Genomic DNA, 19651 nt, shown 5'->3' with positions numbered 1-19651 from the left:
CTGATCCAGTGCTGTTGTCATGAGCTGTATGATCACATAGCTGGATGTCCACGAGGTCAAAGGTCATGCTTGGCCACTGAAGGCACGCTGAGAACCAGCGACAGAAACTTTACCCCAGCTGACTTACTGAATAACCTCTGTTATGATAAAGGCTGAGAGTACGAAGGATGTGCCACGCTAGGATATGTAGCTTCATTGGGTGTCACAGAAAGAACTTCCATTGATACTGCACCACTCATCAACTCGTGACATCCAGAGCACTTTACTGCTGCTGACATACCTTCTGAACTCTGTGATATGAAATGCAGCCTATTTGTGCTCAGCAAGCTCCCACAAACAGCGATGTCACCCATTTTCACAGCCTTGGTTGGACGATAACAATTGGTCAAGGCACTGTGGAGAATTCCTCTTTGAAATAGTGATGGGGGATCGTGTGTGTCTGACTCCCTCAGTGTCACACTGATAGAGGCAGTAATATTACTGAACCTGTCAACCAGAACATTCTGAGAACAAGAGCTTGTAAACCATCGTGGCTGATGGGGAAACTTGAATTCAATTTTTAAAAAGTCTGGAATTAACAGCAAGCCTAACAGTGACTATGTAACCATGGTTGATTGTTGTAAAACCCCACCTGGCTCACTCATATCCTTTAGGGAAGGAAACTGCCATCCTCACCTGGTCTGGCCCTCATGCGACTCCAGACCCACAACAATGCGGTCGATTGTGACCTGACCTTGTTGCACAACATTCCTCATTTCTGACTGGCACAGTCTATACCTTTTCTACTCTAATTGGCTCAAAGTAAAATCATCAGGAGAAACGTCTGACAGAAAACGTACAGTGGAATATGGGTATTTTACACAAAAGCCCAGTATAATCCAGATATGAAAGCTGCGAGGTTTCTGTCACATTTTCAAGTGTAGATTAATGCCATAGTTTTCAGCTTGGGACTCTGGGTTACTTGCTTAGTGGCATTACCACTATGAAACCATTTCCCTCAGAATGATGGTGTAACGTTTCTATCTTGCGACTGGGATAGGTCGGCCAGTTCAACATGAACACAGTGGTTAGTGCCTCACAGTGCCAGGGACCCAGGTTCAATTCCACCCTGGAGTGACTGTCTGTGTGGAGTTTGCACATTCTCCTCGTGTCTGTGTGGGTTTCTTCAGGGTGCTTCGGTTTCCTCCCACAGTCCAAAGACGTGCAAGGTAAATGAGTTGGCTATGGATATGCAGGCCTAGGTGGATTAGCCATGGGAAATGCAGGGTTACAGGCATAGGGTAGGGCGAATGGGTTTGGGTGGCATGTTCTTTGGAAGTTCAGTGTGGATCCAGTGGGCCTATTGGCCTGCTTCCACACAGTGGGGATTCTATGAAACAGCTTAACAGCTCAGTTAGCTTCAGTCAGAGAATTTGACATGAGCAGGTTTAATGTTTGTATCTCAATCCCGGTTATCTCTGGACTGCTCAAAGGTGGATATATATTTTCAGGATTACCCCACTCATCAGCCTGGTCGACTTAGCAATCTCAGCCCTTCTCTTAGCGCAGGTCTAAGGTGAAACCAATTGACTGCTGCACTTAGTGTGTGAGGGATGGAAAAGTGGAGTGATTTAATCTAGTCAGCACCACAGATACAGGTCAAGCTTAAATTTCACTTGCAGCAATATCCAAATGATGCGAACCTGATGTAGTTCATTAGCATTTATTGTGTAACAGTCACATGAGATTACTGTTTGTACACTAGAGAACAGATTATCCTTTTTCCTCAAATCCCCAGTCTCCTGTTTGGCCAGATAAATTTCCTGGTCATTAGCTTTAAGAGTCCCATGGGCCACTCATTTTCTGTATCTGATAACCCCACTAAATTGTTTGAGCACACAGGATACATGTCAGTTTTGATCCTGGCTGTACTCCATCAGGGTAGGTTAATTGGAAATCTCTGCAGATTTGAGAACTCTGCATGTTCTCCATTCGAATCTACAAGCCTTAAACTATCCAAGAACAATCGGTCTCTCAAATGGATTACATTTTAACGTAGCTTTTCCCAATTAGATTCCAATCTTCCAAACCCTGCTTCACCTTTCCTGATCTCTGACATGTCATTCAGCACTACCCCCCCCCAACCCACACTCTGGGATATCAGCCCTGCTCCGATTCCAAGCCCAAAGAACGTTGCTGATTTTTATCAGCCACCATCAGTGGTCACACTTTCAGCTGGTACTATATTTGCACAAATTGCTGTTGTAATTGCCTCATGGCAAGCGCTACAAGTAACACTGAAAGATTATGAACTGGTTTGAGTTTCCCAGTCTCTCTTGCTGTTATCAATGAACTTTGCTTTACATTTGTCAGTGGGATGGAGGAAATCACTGGCCAGGCCAGCGTTTGTTGCCCATCCCTAATTGCCCTGGAAAAGCTGTCACCTTAAAACGCTGCATGGTGTACATGAGGTAGTTCCAGGATTTTGACCAGCAACATTGAAGGAACAGTGACGTTGTCCCGAGTCAGGGTGGTGTGTAGCTCAGAGGGGAATTTGCAAGCAGCAGTGTACTCCTGCATCTGTTGTCCTTTGGGATGGTAGTGATGGTGGGTTTGGAAGGTGCTGTAGGAGGAACTTGTGTTGTAAATGGGGCTGTCCTGCTGCCGCTGTGCATCAGTGGCAGAGGAAGTGAATGTTGATGATGTTGGGTGAGGTGCCAATCAAACAGGGCTGCTTTGTTCAGGCTAGTGCTGTCACAAGAACAACCCTGAGTGTCCAACTTATAAGGAACTTGAAGACTGTTGACCGTTGAGATCATTTTCAGTTCAATCTCTCGCCTTCAATAAGAGCCAGCGCGCTGTGTCAGAAGGTAGGAGCTCAATACAGACCTCCCCATTGTCAATGTGACTGGTTGCTTTCTCTGGGTCCACAGTGTGAGTGCTGCTGAGGAGACTGTGGAGGGGTAGATACAGAGGACCGTGCACAGAGGTGTCAGCAGTCCCAGGACTGTCATTCACAGAAGCCTGTAAGAGTCCTTTGGCTAAAGCAGCTGTCTGCCACTGGAGTAGATCAGCATTATTGTCCCTGTGTTGCTAATGATCAGAAACCCTGAATTCCCACTGCTGTCTAACCTTGCACTGTTCACTCAGCTCCTTGGGTTTACTGACGTGTTAATATAACGTGGGAGCTCCATTGACTCTGGGTAAAGATGTCCTTCTGGTAGCAAGTAGGACTGAATTACCCAGTTACCCAACGTAGTGGGCTTCCTGCCAGACAGGCTAGCACTTTAGACTCCACTTGCCCCGAGAGAGGCACATGAAGGTTTGGAGCGGACCCACCAACTGATCCATCACACTTATAACTCAGTTTGTTCCTTCCCCCCCCAACATGCCTCCCACCTCCAAGGGCTTGGTAAATCAACCCACAGTATCTCAGATTACGCTGCATTCATCTTTAGGATTAGAGATTAGAGACTTCTAACCAAAATAAATAGCACAAGTTAATTAAAGGTTTGGCTCACAGATCATCTGGTGAATTTAAGCCCAAATGTAACATCCATTAAATAGACTGCCAAAAGTTAATAATTTTATAAAAATGTTTTCTGAGATAATGGGAGTAATCCTTTTTCAACGTCACACCATATAGAGGTTTATAAAATCAAGAGGGGTATAGACAGGGATAATATCTTTTGATGGTATGCATCGTTTCCCTAGCAGAGGATTTCAAGACTTGGGGGTATATATTTAAGGGGGAAGAAGAGAGATTTAAAAAAGACACAAGGGCAAGCTTTTTACACAGAGAGTGGTTTGACTGTGAAGTGAACTTTCTGAGGAGGTGGTGCGTGTGGATACAGTGTTGAAAAGATACTTAGATGAGTATCTGAATACGAAAGGATGGGAGGGATATGGGCCAGGGGCAGGAAGCTGGCACCGGTTTATTTGAGAGATTATGGACAGCAGAGACTGGTTGGACTGAAGGGCCTATCTCCATGCTGTATGACTCTATCACCTTGTGCAGAAATGTCAGCAGTGTACCCTGTTCCCCATGTCTTCATTTTAATTTGAGGGACTACACTCCTAAATTCTTTTGGGTTTTGGAAATATTAATTATTTTTACTCCTTCCAATATCTGTGTAACATAACAAGTTATTTTCTCTAAATAGACACTTGTAAATCTAACTTCGAACATAAATTATCAAAATTGTGGTGCAGTCTCTATTTTCAGCCATCATATTTTGTACTGAAACGTTCATTCTTAACTAATAGTTGGTAAATACAAATATCTCTTTGTGATGGGAATACAGAAACCAAATAGAACTAGCTGTCAACAGCCAATAGGCATTAATGTCCTAGATGCAATGTGCAGAAATTCAGAAAGGACCAATGATGAACTGATTCTTTTGGATATGATGATAAACTAGTTGGTTATTTCAGAGACACGAGGATAGTTCTCCGGGGGACCAGGAAACATTTATCCCTCAACCAATGTCACTATTTGTGGGAGCTTGCTGTGCATTCCTACATTGCAACAATGCCTACACTTCAATTTAAAGAACTTGGGGAGACCCTCAGTTTGTGATATTATATTAAAGATTTTGGTATTCTCTCTCTCCCTCAGTTTCTCTCAGTCTTCCCCTTTCTTTTGCTCTGACCAAAGCAGTAGAAATATTAGCAGATTTTAGCGTCAGCAGCTGTTGTTAAAATCAATCTGTAAATAGTGCAAACCACTAACAGTGAACTGTTTACATGAGGGCAATTTCTCTCTAACGTACTTTGCTCCCTTAAGCAGCTCAGATGATAAAATGGTGATATAAAGCAAGGTGCTGAAACACAGGAGGCTTCATCGATCCCTGAGCTGAGATACAAAAGAAACCAGTGGAAATCCATCTTGAAATTGCACATAGCCTTGAGCTTCAGGCTCTTCAATCAAGGAAGACTGTCCCCTCCATCCTCACTGAACCTGGGGTCACATTCCCAGAGTGCTGCCCCTGTATCCCATGGCAGTACAATGCCCATTTCCACTCTGGTCACCCAGTCTAACCCCATTTATTTTCAACAGAGTGTTTCAGCTCAACAGCTGGCCCTGAGACATTATAACCAGCATTTATAAGCATCTAGAAGCACTTGTTGGAAAGAAGCAACGTGCCTCTTTTTCACTGTCTCACAGAATAGAATGACACCATTCAGCCCATCTTGCTATCTCCTTGAAAGAGTAATACAATCTGTCCAACCTCATGCTCTTGCTCCACAAAGAGCTCTGTGTTTTAACCCTATGGAATATTGGAGCATCTGCCCTCTGGAGAGCACTTTCCAGACCACCATAACTTGCTATGTTACAAAACGAACCCTCCTCAGCTTGCTTTTGATTTTCTTTTTAAATCATCTTCAATTTTTGTCTTCTCATTGCTGACTATTCTTGATTCTTCGCTAAAGTAATCATTGATGGATGTAATTATTTTTCTTACATGCAGGGAGGGAGTATGACAAAGATGGCAACCTGAGGTCATGGTGGAAGAACTCCTCAGTGGAGGCCTTCAAACACCAGACCGAGTGCATGATCGAGCAATACAATAACTTCACCATCAATGGTGAGCAAGTGAATGGCAAGCAGACATTGGGAGAGAATATTGCTGACAATGGAGGTCTGAAAGCAGCCTACCATGTAAGTACCTGTTGTTCATTGAGGTTCCTGTTGAATGCCTCAGGCATCTGATAGACATGTCACGTGATTGACATGAGGAGGTTTTCAGACTCCAGCCCTGGCCTCACCCGCTGCTCACAGCTTTGCCCCGAGCTCAGGCTGAACATGACGGGGGGGTGCGGTGAGGAGAGAGTCAAACTCGCCCATTTCAGTCCTTTGGCCGGTTCTTCCCCAGTCAACAGCGAGAGGGTGGGCTCATCATCCAACCGAAAGTGGTGGGTGAGGGGAGCGATTGGCGGTGCTCTCGAGGCTTGCTGGCCAGTCAGTGGCCTCCCTGCTTTACCAGAGCAGGCGGCTGCAATGGAAGGTAAGTAAGAGAGAGAGGATTCTTCAGCAAGGAGGAGGAGGCAAGTCGCCATCTTCTTCATCTGGAAAGAGAAAGCTAATGCAGCCATGCCAGCTCTGTGGGTAGGTTTGGGGGTGGAGGTGCTCCTCTACACCGTGCTCTACAGCCCTCAGGCTGCTAGGAATGCCCGTTGTGCAGCTGAGGCCTCTACCCCACCCCTGTATTCCCAGGTGGAGAATCTCCATTGATGCCCTCTTCCTGACCTTCAGTGGCACTTAACGAGCGTAATTGGCTAAATCCTACTTTCCATTGGGTTGTCCTGCATCCCCTTCCTTGGGAAATGGCCGAGGGAAAGGGCAGAGTTGGGAAGGAAGGGGTGTGTGGGTGCTTTACTTGTGGAATGACCCTGCTGAGCTTTGCAGAAGGCCCAGCTCCTCTTAAACCAACAATAAGTGACAGCAGGTGGGAAGGTCTCCCACTGCCCCAGACTACGCTATGCCAGAGCTAAACAGTGTAGAAGAAGCAATTCCGCCCTCCCAGTTTGGACTGCCAAAGGCAGATAACTACTGCATGCACCCATTACATTTCTTGGGTACACAAGTGTCTGGGCTAATGTTAAGCTGTTGAGTGACACAGAGAGGCATGCTTTCAGTAGCATACCATGTTTCAAATAATCCCCAGCTAAGATGGAGTTTGAGATGTTTATATCCTCAGGTCACCTGCTGTGATTAAGTTCTGCTGCTGCAAAAGTAAGGGTATAAAGCAGTGCAGAATGCTGCTGAATCTGAGCGTGCCAGAGAAAGATTTCAGTGCTGTTATGGGCTGTGACGCCTCTTGATCGCTGAATCAGGCAGATGTTGCTGTAGCTTGAGCATGTCCCTCGGGTGAGTGCAGCACTGAGGGAGTCCCACACTGCCTGAGGTGCGTTACTTCGGATGTGATGTTCATCCTCCTCTAGTCAATTGAAAAGATTCTGCAGTACTGTTCAAATGGTATATGGGTGCTGTGCAAATGCAAGTTTGTTGTTTATTTAGCAATTCCCAGTAAATGATTCAAAACAACTTGGCTTTGTTCGTAAACCAAAGAAGATGTTAAAGGGATTGTGTGCATGAATCTATTGACCTCAATAAACGAATCTGCTCCTCAGGCCTATGAGAACTGGGTGAAAAGGAACGGTGAAGAACTGACTCTGCCCACCCTGGGCCTCAGCAACAGGCAGCTCTTCTTCCTTGGATTTGCTCAGGTGAGGTGAAATAATATTTATCTACACAGAGGTCTCACATTCCTGGGACGCTTTGTTAGTGGAAGTCTGGATTTCTAATCAAGGCTCCAATCCCTAGCCTTGCCAGACCAATCCCCTAGGAATTCTGATTGTATGAATGATTGTACTGTTGATGTCCCTGTGATTCTAAGGCAGTCACTATCTGAAAGTGCATTGTTGCTGTTAAAATATCCCACTTTTACTGCTGGATTAGTATTGACAGATAACTCCGAAAACTTCCACTTAAGGAGTAGGTCAAACCTTGCCTGCTGACCTCTCTATTACCTGTGTCCAGAGTGTTACAAGGGTTCAGTGGAGATGCCAGACAATGTACCCACCCTTGGGCCCACGGACACCCTTGAGTAGCCAGTGAATTGGGGGCATCACCAGCACCATCACTACCTTACCCACAGGCAAGGTCTACATCATGCATGAAGCCCAGCACCTTTCAGCTGCCCAGCCTGGGCTGGTGTAGGGGCACCTTCCATTTTGGGGTCCCCTGGGTCCGTTGGGCCCCCTTTCCCTGCCAATGCCATTCCTCCCCCACCATAACCCATCCTGTAACGTCTTGCCCAGCACATCGGTGCAAAAGATAAGGCAGAAGCATTCCAGCAATCTTCAGCCAGAAGTGCTGATTCATCTCAGCCTCCTCCAGTGGTCCCCAGTATTACAGATACCAGACAATTTGATTCACTCCATGTGATATCAAGAAATAGTTGGAGACACTGAATACTGCAAAGGCTATTAGATCTGACAATATTCTGGTAATAGTCCTGAAGACTTGAGCTTCAGAAATTATCGCTTCTCTAGACAAGTTCTTCCAGCAGAGTTGCAATTAGCATCTACCCAACAATGTGGAAAATTGCAGGTATATCCTTATGTATGACCCTTAACTGGCCTCTGAATTGGCCCAGCGAGCCACCCAGTCAGGGGCTAATGTGGATTTATTTTTTAGTATGTTTCACAGGATGCAGGCATCATTGGCTAGGCCAACATCTGTTGACTGTTCCCAACTGCCCTGAGGGCACTTCACAGTAGACCACAACAGTGTGGGCCTGGAGTCACATGTTGGATAGGAAGGACATCAAATTTACCCTCCCTAAAGGAAGTTAGTGACCCAGGTGGGTATTAACAACCATGAACAATTGTCACTATTGGGCTCACTTTTTAACTGCAGGTTTTTATTGAAATCAAGTTTCACCATTTGCCCCGGTGCGATTTGGGGCCATGACCACGAGCCTGGGTTTCTGGATTACCAAGCCTGTGGCAATGTTCGAGGTCACTGCCTACAAATGCCTGTCTTGCTTGTATGCTGCACAAGAATTCCTTTAGCGTTTTCCTAATCAGTTTAATTCAGCTAGCACCTATAGTGACCTCAGTATGGCCCCCAAGCGCCACACAACCAATGACATATTTTGAAAATGCAGTGAGTGTTTGCAGAGTGGGGAACATGTTATTTTCTGCCTCATTCAGGTCTGGTGCTCAGTGCGGACCCCAGAAAGTGCCCACGAGGGGCTTGTCACGGATCCCCACAGCCCCTCGATGTACAGGGTGATTGGAACTGTGGCCAACTCGGTGGAATTCGCCAAGCACTTCAACTGCCCCCTGGGGAGCCCGATGAACCCCGTGAGAAAGTGTGAGGTGTGGTGAGTGCGGAGAGTGGAGTGCCCAAAATTCCTGGAGCAACAAAGCGTGAGAGACTTTGGTGGGGGGAGGTGGTGGGGAAGCCCCAATCAGGACATTACCCTGTCTCGTGAAGGAGGGAGATTTATTTTATCGAAAAGCCTGCAAATCGCGCAGTGTAAATCTTATACTCAGTTTCCCGAACAGCGGATGCTACTGGAACCTGAGAGACGCTGCAAGTGACTAAAACTCCAGGTGTTAAGGGACAGCATTGTTCAAAGAGTGAAGGACAATCATCACCAAACCACAATTGCTGATTTTCTGCAGGACACGTTTTAAATAACTATTTCTATTTAGTAAAATGAACATTTAATATTGTAAAAGAATGAGCCTGGGGGATACCCTCAGAGGTTTTGCAGTGGGTCTCTGTGTCACTGGGGGAGATTCCTGACTGCACTGGCAAACGGATCTTTTCGGTCAAAGTTGGGAGATTCCCAGGAAATTCCCAGTGTCAAATTTTGATTGCTGGTTATCATTTGTAGTCATGGGTGGAGTGTACCTGCCTTGGACTAAGTATGCTGAAATGTAATTTAATTCAAGAGAGAAATTCTGAATGTTAACTGCCTCATTAGCTGCTGCCCATTCTCAATGTCTTCTCCCCATTTACGCAGTTGTTCTCTCGCGTCCTGTGCTCCCTTCGGCTGTGGGAAGAGGTACAGATGGATGAGTGGTCAAACTCTTCACCAACCCATGAATCTGCCTTGCCCCCTTACACAGTGACCCCAAAGTGAACTCCTGCAGGATGGTGAGGATATCCTGGAGGGAATAAGTCCTTGCTTTTCAGTTAACCCCATTGACATGTGGTGGGTTTGTTTGCAAGCTGGTGGGCATGTAGACTCTTGCCTGGCCTATCCCCAATCAACTGTCCAGAGCCATGCCCTGAATACGTGAGGTCGTTGAGGTGGCAGCTTCTTACCACCGTAACGTTAATGAGCTATGTTGGCAATGTGGAATGAAATCAATCTGCTACCAGCCTTGGGCTTTCTAAATGAGGTCACTGCGCCATCAGGAGGAAGCTGGCCCACTGTTTGGGAAACATTGACAATGTCCACTCATGTAAAATTCACCATAACGTGAACCGTGAATGCCCTGTGTCGGAGTATACTGAGTACACAGTTAGATCCCAGATACCAGCCTTGCTGTACAGATTGATACAGGATTGATATGGGTTACCTTACGGGGAAAAGCAAGTCAGACTGGACTTTGTTTCTCCTGGAGTTTACACAAGTCAAGAGTGACTTGGTTGAAGTGTATAAGATCCTGAACGTTCTTAACAAGGTGTTTCCTGTTTTAGCTCAGTCCAGAATGATGGGCACTGATTTCACGGTCAGAGTCAGTGTTCTGGGACAGAGGTGAGAATTTCTTTCTGACAGAGAGTTGTGTGACTTTGGAACCCTCCTGCTTCGGTAGGTGGTGGAGGGAGGGACGTTAACTATTTTCAAGGTGGACGTGGATAGAGTTTTGTTCAGCAGGGAATCAAGTGTTCAGGGATAGGTGAGAAAGTAGATTTTGCAACAGGGGTCAGCTGTGAATGACAGAACAGTCTTGGGGGGGTGCTGAATGGCCTACTTCTCCTCCTATTTCATATATGGAGATGATTGGGGGTCAAAGTAGAAATGAGTTGAGAGGACGGCGTGGTCTATGCCGGGAGTGTGTTTCAGACAGGGATATGACTTGTGTCCAGTAGGCCTACTCACTGCAACAGGATAGGGTAAATTAACTTACTGGCATGCAGGTGATGGTGTTCCCATGCACTTCCTACCATTGTCCTTCTTGATGATAGAGGTCATGGGTTTGGAAGGGGTTAGTGAGTTGCTGTTATTAACGTAGCCTTTGAAGAACGAGTGTGATATGGTCAGCTCATCGTAGATTAAGTTTCCACAGTGCACATTTCTGTGGGTGGCACCAAAAGTGAATTGAATTATTTTAATTCATTCACGGGATGAGGGTATCACTGGCTAGGCAGCATTTATTGCCCATCCCTCCTTGCCAGAGGGCAGTTGAGAGCCAACCACATTGCCGTGGGTCTGGAGTCTCAAGTGGGCTTGACCAGGTAAGGATGGCAGTTTCCTTCCCTAAATGACATTAATGAACTAGATGGGTTTTTCCAGCAATCGACAATGGATTCACGGTCATCATTAGAGTCTTAATTCCAGATATTTTCTAATTGAATTCACATTCCACCATCTGCCATGGCAGGATTCAAACCCAGATCCCCAGAAAATTGCCCAGGTCTCTGGATTAACAGTCCAGTGAAAATATCTCCAGGTCCTCATTGTGGAGTTGGTAAGGCCCAGTGATCGGGTGGTGCTCCCAAGTTATCCTGAGTTCTCCCTCTGATTCGGAACATTTATGTTCTTCTTTAATAAGTTATTGCACATTTAAACTGTAAATCAATTCATTTAAATTCATATTCACCTTTTGTTATAAATTGGGTTCTAAAGCTGAAGGCTTATATTTTGCTGGAAAATATTAGGTTTTTTTAATTCATTCATGGGGTGAGGGTATCTCTGGCTAGGCCAGCAGTTACTGTCTATCACTAATTGCCCAGAGATCAATGAAGAGTCAACCACATTTGCTGTGGGTCTGGAGTCACATGTAGGTCAGACCAGGTAAGGATTGCAGTTTCCTTCCGTAAAAGACATTGGTAATCCAGATGGGTTTTTCCAACAATCAACAATGGATTCACAGTCATCATTAGATTCTTAACTCCAGAATTTTATTTAATTCAAATTCCGCTATCTGCTATGACAGCATTTGAGATCAAGTACCCAGAACATTACCTGGGTCTCAGGATTAATAATCCATTGATAATACCACTGGGACATCACTTCCCCAATGCTGGATAACCACTTACAAAGAGAAGCAAATTTAAATGTCCCCCCACTCTCCTCCAACCAATTATTTTTCAGTCTGAGAAAAGTAGCAGCACCAACACTTTCAGAGTTCTGCTCATTCTGATCAACACACACAAGAGAATGTCAGCTTTTTGGCTCTCCACCATGCTACATCCTGCCTTGCTCTACTTCCTCTTCCTGCTGCTCAGTCTGCAGAGGCCGTGCTGAGTGTGGGTGAGAGTAAATGTTTCATCTTGGGGGAAAGAGACACACATGATATGGAAGAGATTTGAAGATATTGTGAAATTGTAATTATTGTCAAAGGATGTATGTGAATTTAACTAAATGCCACATGGCTGTAACAGGTGTAAGAATATATGTATATGGTTCGTACATGGGCTGAATATTACTTTTACTAGTCGACTCATTTTTCTGTGATCCATCCTGCTGTTTGCCTCATTTTACTGTTTTTGCAAACTGTAATTTCACTCACAAGCAGGAAAACCTGAGTGTCCCAGTAATACTGTCACCAGGACCATTTCTCACTTCCATTCATTTGCCAGTTCTGTAGACTGTGCATCTCTATCATTAGATCAGCACAATAGCGTGATTGGACCTGACAGAAAATAACGATTCTTCCTGTGCTTTTGATTGTTCACTTTGTGAACCTTGTAGAAAATGTTGACACATTCCCCTTAGGCTTTCCTTTGCTGGAATGGTAGCTACATGGACTTGTCACCATCTCATGAGGTTGGTCTCCAGTTTAACATCCTCTGTGAAACTGTTGTGAAATCCTCCACCCTCAGGCTGTGATTCTCTGACTGTTAAGGCATCTGTCTCAGCAAACTGCAAAGAATAATTGGCAAATAAAAGCGAGGGACCATGGGTGCTGAAAATCAGAAATAAAACCAGAGAATGCTGGAGGAGCTCAGCCAGCCTGGCAGCGACTGTGGGTCAAAATGAATCTTCTCCAGAGCTGTGATGAATTACCATCATAAAGGTTTCAAATTTGACCCTGCGTTCTTGAGGTAATTCGCAGTGTACAACACCAGTGTAAAATACCACTGGTTACAGATCTATCTTGACCGGTTTCTGGATCATTTCAGGTCTGTCAGAAAGAAATAGAAGTCCCTCTAATGCACTCATAAAACAAAGTAATATGGGTTTCAGAAGTCTGGTTTTTGAAGAAGTTTGTTTTTTTTAAATTCGTTACTGTCCCTTTGACATATCCATCAATGGGCAGTGTCACTATGATGTTTACAGAGTATACTATGAGCTGGTGTAAGAGAAAAATCCTATGTAAACCAAGCACTCTTGCTAATGCAATTCCTCAGTGATTCTCTTAATCTCTAGCAAGTAGCTGGTGAACAAATCATTGCACCCAAATACCTGCTTGTTCCTAAATACAGCAGCAATTGTTGGGTTGGTGCAGGGCTGGACTCAGCTGGCTGATAACACACACCAAGAATTAAAAATTTTGGCAAAGATCTGTAGCTCAGGTTGTGGGTGAGGTTGTTACTCGCTCACCGAGCTGGCTTGTTCTCTTTCAGACATTTCGTCACCATTCTGGGTGACATCAACAGTGTAGCCTCCAATGAAGCGATGTTATTCTACTGTCATTTCCGGTTTTGATCCGCATGGGTTGTATATGGGGTCCAATTCTGTATTTTTTGATATAGAACCCCATATACAAACCTATACAGATCAAAATCAGACATGACAGTACTCACCATAACAGACCGGACAGTATAAATTCCAAGCAGAATAGAATAACATCACTTCATCAGAGGCTCTGCTGATAATGTCACCCAGAATGGTGAGAAACATCTGAACGAGAACAAGCCAGCTTGACGAGCAAGTCAACATTCTCACACCCCCAAGAATTTCCACCTGACTGAAGGAATCATACAGGGGCATGAAGTCAGGACAAGGGAAGTTAACGAGGAAGACATAGTTTACGGAATTCACAGCCGAAGACCTGGCTATTCAGCCCAACTGGTCCCTGTTGGTGTTCTTCACACAAGCTCCCTGCTTCATCCAACATATGCTTCCATCGTTTCAGCCCCGTGTGTTCTAGCAGCTTCAATATTCTGTGGGTATTTAATTGACTTCATTTCTATTGTGAAAGCAAATGATTGTGCCTTATTAATGACATGCACAAGTGCAGTTTGTGGTCGGCACTGTCAGTCATGTCAATAACTGAGGCTGGAAACCTCCAATTGAACAGATGAAGCAGAAAATGTCATAATTCCTGTACAATACTTTTGACCTTTTCCTTTCAGAGTGAAACATGAGAGAGAAATGTTTGATCTCTGCTAGAGCATTGTGTACAATTCTAGACATCGCACCTTAGGAAGGATGTCAAAGTCTTGCTCAGGGTGTCAAGAAGATTTACCCGACGTGGACCAAAGATGAGAGGACAGAAAAGTTGTGCTTGGTCTCAATGCAGAGAATAGTAAGAGGATGTTTAATTTCTCAAAATTGATCTCTTTTTGACAGAGCACTTGTGGGGTGAGCATTCCAATATGTGGTCAGGGATTTAAGGTGATTGGCAGAAGGACCAGAGAAGGAGAAAAATGTTTCCTTTGATTTGTGAGATATTTTGATGTGGAACACGCTGCCACAAAGGGTGGTGGAAGCCGATTCAAGATTGAATCCCAGTGGGAATTGAATATTTGTTTTTGTGGGATCTGGGCGTCACTGGCTGGCCAGCATTTCTTGCCCATCCCCAGTTGCCCCCTTGAGAAGGTAGTGGTGAACTGCCTTCCTGAACCACTGCAGCCCACCTGCTGTGGGTGGACCGAGAATGCCTTTAGAGACGGAATTCCAGGATTTTGACCCAACAATACTGATGGAACAGTGATATATTTCCAAGCCAGGACGGTGAGTGACTTGGAGAGGAGTTTGAAGGCGGTGGTGTTCCCTTGTCCTTTTAGATGGAAGTGTTTGTGGGTTTGGAAGGTGCTGTCTAAGGACCTTTGGTGAATTTCTGCAGTGCACCTTGTATATAGTACACACTGCTGCTACTCAGCGTCTGGTGTGGAGGGGGTGGATGTTTGTGGATGTGGGGCCAATCAAGCGGCTGCTTTGTCCTTGATGGTGTCAAGCTTCTTGAGTGTTGTTGGCAGCTACACTCCTCCAGGTAAGTGGGGATTATTCCATCACACTGCTGACTTGTGCCTTGTAGATGGTGGTCAGGCTTTGAGGAGTCAGGAGTTACTTGCTGCAGTATTCCCAGCTTCTGACCTGTTCTTGTAGCCACTGTGCTTATGCGGTGAGTCCAGTTGAGTTTCTGGTCAATGGTAACTCCCAGGATGTCGACAGTGGGGGATTCAGTGATGGTAACACCATGGAATGCTAAGGGGCAGTATTAGATTGTCGCTTATTGGTGACGGTCATAGCCTGGCATTTATTTGCCGTAAATGTTACTTGCCACTTATCAGCTGGATATTGTCCACATCTTGTTTCATGTGAACATGGACTGCTTCAGTATCAGAGGAGTTGTGAATGGTGCTGAACATTGTGCAACCATCAGCGAACATCCCCACTCCTGACCTTATGATAGAGGGAAGGTCATTGATGAAGCAGCTGAAGATGGTTGGGCCTAGGATACTACCCTGAGGAACTCCTGCAGAGATGCCCTGGACCTGAGATGATTGACCTCCAATGACCACCACCAGGCACCGGAGACTTTGCCCCCGATACCCATTGATTCCAGTTTTTCTAGGGCTCCTTGATGCCACACTCGGTCGAATGCAGCCTTGATGTAAGGGCTGTCCCTCTCACCTTACCTCTAGAATTCAGCTGTTTGGTCCATGTTTGAACCAAGGCTGTAATGTGAAACATCTAATAAAGTGAAAATGGCGACGTTATGGGAAAAGAGTAAAGATAAGTGGGCCTGATTTGGACAGCTCCATCAATGCGCCGGCACTGGCATGATGGGCTGTTGAGTCTAGTTGTGTATGATTCTATGACCAGGCCCATTAAGTGGGTATAGCATGAATTACAGTGCTTGCAGCATTTGGCGTTTTAATTCAAAAAACAGTAGGAAATCATAACCTGGTTCTGTGCCGTCACTGATTCCTGGAAACTGGGAGAGAATGTTTTCCTTTTCTACACTGAGGCTACATGAATCAGAAATGCAGCAGGTTTATAAAAGCATGAGCGCAGATATGTGTGTGTATGTGGGCTCTCCGCAGTTAGATTGCTGGCCAAAGATGATCCATAATTGCATGTAAGGTGAAAAACCATTGAAACTTGTGAATGATGCATTCTGGTCCAACATGACCTCAGGACAGCGCTCCAGTAAAACCGGCACATTCATTTCCAATGTTGCATCTTTAAAACTGGTTTCTCCTACAGGACCCGAGCAGTCACTGATTCAGAAATTGATCATGGTAACCTCTGCCTCGCCTCTATGTCTCCACTTTTGAGCTGATTCATTTCATACCCTTCCTCCAAACTCTCACTGCAGGCATCTGTGAAGTTTTCAGTGCCTGTGGACACCTGGTGGTGAGAGTTTAGTGGTTCTCCCAGTCACTGGTATCAAGGCGGAGGGGGTGGGGTGCAGGGGATGTAGAATGGATTCCAAGTTCCTTTGTGAAATGGGCAACTTTATTCTTAAAATGATGCACCCCCACCCCCGCTCTTGTTTTGGATTCTGCTGCCAGAGAAAAGAGATGAGTGCGGGTGAACTGTCAGATCTGAAATCCTCCAGCATCTAAACGCCACTTGGTCTTCTATACTCGTCACTGGGGAAGGTGAGCGTGTTCAATGGTTGAGATGATCCATCCGAAGACTGGAAAGCCACATGGATTGAAGGGATTTGTTAGCACAAGGCTCAAACACAACACTCTCCAAAGAGAGAAGCCCCTGTTGTAAGCTGCCAGCTCTGCCCATCATTTGTGTTTAAAAAAACCTTTGAATTCATTCACAAGATGTGGGCATTACTTGCTGAGCCAGCATTTATTGTTTGTCCCTCATTGCCCTAAAGGAGGTGCTGTTGAGCTGCCTTTTGAACAGCTGCTTGGGGTGTGGCGATCCAGAGAGAGTTCCAGGATTTTGACCCAGGGGCAGTGAAGGAATGGGGATACAGTTCCCAAGCCTGGACTGACAGTGACATGGAAGAGAACCTGCAGAGAGGTTATCTGCTAACTAGTCAGTATGCAACCAGTTGTTGCTGTCCAGTGGGGCATTGAGAGTGTTAGCAGTGGTTCCAAACAGTTTTGAGGAATTAGATACGACCGCAGGGCAGCAACCGAAGACCAAATCTAAGCACTGGAAAGGAATTGGAGGACGGTAGTGTGGTTTGAGGGTTGATTATGGGTTAACTTGAGGAATAGGTTACTTTATGTCACTGGATGATGCTTGGATGGGTCTGTGGCTCATGCTAGTTATGAGCACACTTACCTGCTGCTCTACTTAGCCCATTCAATCTCCAAGCCATCTCCCAGTCAGCGACTCTCTCTGTTATCAAACCTCAAGACTCCTGTCTGCAGTCTTTCACCATCATGCATTAAAATTAGAATTTCCTGCTGGCAGGGAAACCAGTGTAACTGTCTTTTCATGGATTATTTTTGACCAGAACTAGGAGCTTAACAGTTGCCATCTCAATAAAAGGCCCAGTATTCAAGATGTAACTCTATTCCTTGTGTGCAGGTAAACATAAAGGAGCTAAAACATACCTTTATTTAAAGAAAATAAGTATTACTGTCCCACTGGCAATTAAATGCAATCAAATTAAATTTTAAAATATGATTGTGTCAAAATCTTGCAACTTACTCCCTGACAGCATAGAAGGTGTCCCTGTAATTGCTGCAGCAGTTTGTGAAAACAATTCATCTCCTCGTTCTCAACTAGAGTTAGATAAGCAAACTGGCCAAACCGATATCCTCTGAGGGAATAATAAAAATCAGTTACATTTATCAATACAGCTGGAATATTCCAGCTGTATTGAATATTGTGTAATAAATGCGAAACATCACAAATGATGGAAGTCTGAAATAAAAAAACAGTGCCAAAGAAACTCAGCAGGCCTGAGTTTAAGAGGTACAAAACAGAGTTAATGATGCACGTCCAGTGTGCCTTTCTTTTTAGGAGCATTTGGTATTTTAACTCTGTTCTCTCTGAATTCTCAGGCTGAGATTTTCCAAGTTATATTTTCGGCCCTGTCAAGAGAGAGTGCCCATCACTATACGTCGACACTAGAATTCATAATCGATTTATATCCATCACATGCCTTTTATTCTCTTTAAGTCAGAGGGATATCAATCATAGGTCGTATTATTTCAAGAGGGACAGCAGAAGGGAAATTGCTTGCGATTGATAACTGTGCATGGAAATTATTACATGCGTGTAAGCCGCAGGAGAGACCAATGGGTAAAATAAAATGCCAACACACAGTACAAAAGCTTCTATGTAAAGAATGACACTTATTGAGTTATTGATTTGCCGGGACTTTTCCAGAGCCACCTGATGTTGAAGCGTGAACTTCAGGACGCTGAACAGACGAATGAGGGAGAGCAGTGACTGGTGGGGGAGAGGGTACGGACATCAAAATAAATTATTTGACTTGAGCTCTTGTTTCATTGGTCTTAAAGTCCGGGGAGACAGCTAGGTCACTGGCTCCCGAACTGGGAAATAAGGATTCTTTTCTCTCCTCTTCGGGAGGGAGAAGAAACGGGAACAAATTGATGTCAGGTGATCAGGGATACAGCATGGGCGGTCACCTGACTGCGCCTGCTCAAACCCGCTCAAGCAGATGTGTGGGCAAAGATGCCAGTATGAACCCGCTCTCCTGGGTGAAGTAGCAATCGGAATGTCAGGATTAGGAGGAAACGTGGTTAGCACGGACTGCAGCAGTTCAAAAAGGCACTACCACCTCAAGGGAGGGCCAAGAAATCCTGGTTTAACCAGCAAAGCCCATATCCTATTAAAGAAATAAAATAATTTGGATCAGCCAGAATTTCCTGGCAATAGAATTTCAATTTGATTAGTATCCCCTTGTCCCACTGTGGACCATGAATCTGAGGGTTTCTGTGGCATAGTGGTAATGTCCCTACCTCTGAGCTAGGATGCCAAAATTTAAGTCCCATCTGCCCCAGAGGTGTGCCATAACATCTCTGAACAGGTTGTTTTTAAAAATTTCTAGACTAGAGTTAGACTCTGGCCTGGGCGCCAGAGCTGCCCTCAGCACTCAAAGGGGTAGAATCATATAGCACAGAAACAGACCTTTCGGCCCAACCAGTCCATGTTGGCCATAATCCCAAAGTAATCTAGTCCCACCTGACTGTGTTTGGTCCATGGTCCCTCCAACCATTTCTTGTTCATATAATAATCCAAATGCCTTTTAAACATCGCAACTGTACCCTTGTTCACCACAAGATGTGTCTTCTGACTGTAACCAATCACCATATCAATCTTCATTTTCTCTTAATATTGGCTCGTAAAGAGAAACTATTTGCAGAATTTTATATACCTAAATGTTATTTTCTTGTAAGGTTGACCAATGTTATTTTGAGTGAGTGTTGTACAGAGTCTCGTTAATGAGGTTTCCGGTTGATGTGATCCAACTGTTGGTGCCCACTGCGTGTGTTTTGTTTATACAGACTGAAATGTTTGAATTATAATTAAATCATTACTGAAGATGTTTGTTGTGGTGGTTTCTTGGCTTTACACCAATTCTTCCAACAGCTGCAGCACTCCACCTATTACTGGGTGTTTTCACATTTGTCCAGAGCTTGTGGCTGGATCAGCATTTAGTGCCCATCCCCAATTACCCTCGAGAAGGTGGTGACGAGCTCCTTTCTTGAACCCTGCAGCCCGTGGCTGGGTGTCTACACACACACACAGTGCTGTTAAATTTGTGCCTGTTTATCACGTTGCATAGGACTCATGTCCCTCCT

The 19651-nt window shown here is 44.9% G+C and overlaps 1 protein-coding gene across 10 annotated transcripts in view; it reads left to right on the top strand.

The window, feature by feature from the left end:
- LOC125466670 (endothelin-converting enzyme 1) overlaps positions 1-19397 on the top strand; it is a 294487-nt gene extending 275090 nt beyond the window's left edge. For all 10 annotated transcript variants that reach the window (XM_048561509.2, XM_048561512.2, XM_048561507.2 and 7 more), the window contains 3 exons: positions 5451-5641; positions 7114-7209; positions 8701-19397. In XM_048561509.2, the coding sequence (XP_048417466.1) occupies positions 5451-5641; positions 7114-7209; positions 8701-8877 (464 nt within the window). In that variant the 3' untranslated portion in view covers positions 8878-19397. The remainder of the gene's footprint in view (positions 1-5450; positions 5642-7113; positions 7210-8700) is intronic.
- Positions 19398-19651: the final 254 nt, after the last annotated feature.

This window comes from Stegostoma tigrinum, chromosome 28, assembly GCF_030684315.1.
Source record: "Stegostoma tigrinum isolate sSteTig4 chromosome 28, sSteTig4.hap1, whole genome shotgun sequence".
Taxonomy (NCBI): domain Eukaryota; kingdom Metazoa; phylum Chordata; class Chondrichthyes; order Orectolobiformes; family Stegostomatidae; genus Stegostoma; species Stegostoma tigrinum.
Note: the sequence above shows the minus strand (reverse complement) of the source record. Positions and strands in the feature narration are given on the sequence as shown.